The sequence below is a fragment of the Otolemur garnettii genome, unplaced genomic scaffold, assembly GCF_000181295.1.
Source record: "Otolemur garnettii isolate 467f Iridium unplaced genomic scaffold, OtoGar3 scaffold00005, whole genome shotgun sequence".
NCBI classification, from domain to species: Eukaryota; Metazoa; Chordata; class Mammalia; order Primates; family Galagidae; genus Otolemur; species Otolemur garnettii.
In genome coordinates, this window is record NW_003852400.1 from 19,732,362 (window position 1) to 19,734,659 (window position 2,298).

The 2,298-nt window shown below is 41.1% G+C and overlaps 1 protein-coding gene across 1 annotated transcript in view; it reads left to right on the forward strand.

Moving 5' to 3' along the window:
- AKAP9 (A-kinase anchoring protein 9) overlaps positions 1-2,298 on the forward strand; it is a 171,481-nt gene that overhangs the window by 154,422 nt on the left and 14,761 nt on the right. The window contains exon 40 of the mRNA XM_023507496.1: positions 487-637. Coding sequence (XP_023363264.1) covers positions 487-637 — 151 coding nt within the window. The remainder of the gene's footprint in view (positions 1-486; positions 638-2,298) is intronic.

Sequence of the window (2,298 nt, forward strand, 5' to 3'; positions counted from 1 at the left end):
AAGATATCATTTGGCCTTTAGTTTTGCCACCAACTAATTTGAAGTGATTATTTATGAACTCAGTGGGATTCATGGTTCTGTTAGCTGAAATATGCAAAAATGTTTGAAGAGATATTAAAAAGGATGGATTTGTTGGTGTAAATACTGAGATATTCCTCTTGCCAAAGACACAAAATACAGTCATTTTTATTTTGAACATTTGTTTTCACACATACACACATGGTGAATCCCATGTTCAGTGAAAGACAAAGGAAAATAATTGTTTGTAATGGTAAATAGTAATTAATAGTTTTATTAGAAATAGTGAATTTGAAATGAGCCACAGTTAAAAATCTTTAATCCTAATAACATGGTTTATATTTTCCTATTAGCTAGTTTATTATGTACCTCATCTTTCCAAGGGAAGGTGTTTTGTCTTTCTTGCTCTCTTATTACATACTTGTTCAAATTAGTTTCACAAAAGTTTTATTTGTTTCTCTGATTTAGGTTGGAAGTTAAAGATAAGACAGATGAAGTACATTTGCTTAATGATGCATTAGCAAGTGAACAGAAGAAATCAAGAGAGCTCCAGTGGGCTCTGGAGAAAGAGAAAGCCAAAGCGGGGCGCAGTGAAGAACAGGACAAAGAAGAACTAGAGGTATAGTTATCATTGTCTTTAAATGTCTCTGAACATATAAAATGATAGAATGTGTGCGACTTTCCTCCCTCTAAATTAACAACCTTAGACTCTTCGAAGATATAAGTTGTTCACTGTGCAGTGAGTACTGTTGGAGGGTTTTAACCTGTATTATAAGGAAAAGTTCACGGTATGATGATGTTTTTGTTTTGCTACATCCAAGGATGCATACAGACGAGACCACTGCAACAGATTTGGGGGATATGAATAGGTACACACACAATTTGATAAACAGGGAGTCAGGTCAGTGCAGGATAGTTTGGATTCCTGTATTCTCCTGGAGAAGGAAACAGAGATTCTTTTCTGGCAGCAGGAGCCCTTGCTACTTTACTTTAAGAAAATTTAAACTGAACATTAGGCTCTCCCAGAGAGGCTCCCCCAGCCTTGCAGGACACTCTGCTCTGCTCAGGACAGCTCATACTCACTACACCGAGTGCTCACTTGATGGTAGCCCCACTGGCTCAGAGCTCTCCTTCTGGCCACATAATTCTAGTTCCCACTACTCTATGCTTTAAAAAAACGTATTGCCAGCATTTTTGCCCATTTTTTGTTTTTAATGTTCATTGTGGTAGCCTCCAGGCACAGTGAACCCACTACAGGATAAGGACATGTTATCTCCCAAGGTACTTATTACCATTTTCTAAACATTGAAAATTTGCATAGAGGGTGGGCACAGTGGCTGTTCGCACCTGTAATCCCAGCACCCTGGAAGGCCACAGCTGGTGGATTCCCAGAGTTCAGGAGTTCGAGACCTACCTGAGCAAGAATGAGACTCTGTCTCTTAAAGAAACTAGCCAGGTTTTATGGAGAGCTCCTGTAATCCCAGCTACTTGGGAGGGTGAGGAAAGAAGATCACTTGATGGGTGGCACCTGTGGCTCAAAGGAGAAGGGCGCCAGCCCCAAATGCTGGAGGTGGTAGGTTCAAACCCAGCCTCAGCCAAAAACTGCAAAAAAAGAAGAAGAAGATCGCTTGAGCCCAAGAGTTTGAGGTTGCTGTGAGCTATGATGCTACGGCACTCTATACCAAGTGCAACAAAGTGAGATTCTGTCTCGAAAAAATATATATATATGCATAGACTTTAAGTAGTTTGTCCCTGGATTTACTGTCTACATAAGCCCTATTATTTTTAGCACATATGTTTACTATAAAACACAAGGATTTTCAGGAAATTATATTGCATCATATCAGAAGCGTTTATATTTTTAATACAAATTTATTAACATGCATGGAGTCTATCAGAATATAAGATCTCCAGGAGCACTTCCTTTTTTTTTTTTTCTTGCGGAAGACAGAGTCTCACTTTGTCATCTTGGGTAGAGTGCCATGGGGTCTTATCTCACAGAACCTCAAATTTGAGCTCAAGTGTCCCTCTTTCCTCAGGCTCCCAAGTAGCTGGGACTACCCACCATAACTCCTGGATGTTTTTAAGAGATGAGGTGTTGGCTCGGCGCCTGTGGCTCAACCGGCTAAGGTGCCAGCCACATACACCTAAGGTGGTAGGTTCGAATCCAGCCCGGACCGACCAAACAACAATGACGGCTGCAACCAAAAAATAGCCAGGCGTTGTGGCAGGCGCCTGTGGTCCCAGCTACTTGGGAGGCGGAGGCAGGAGACTTGCTTG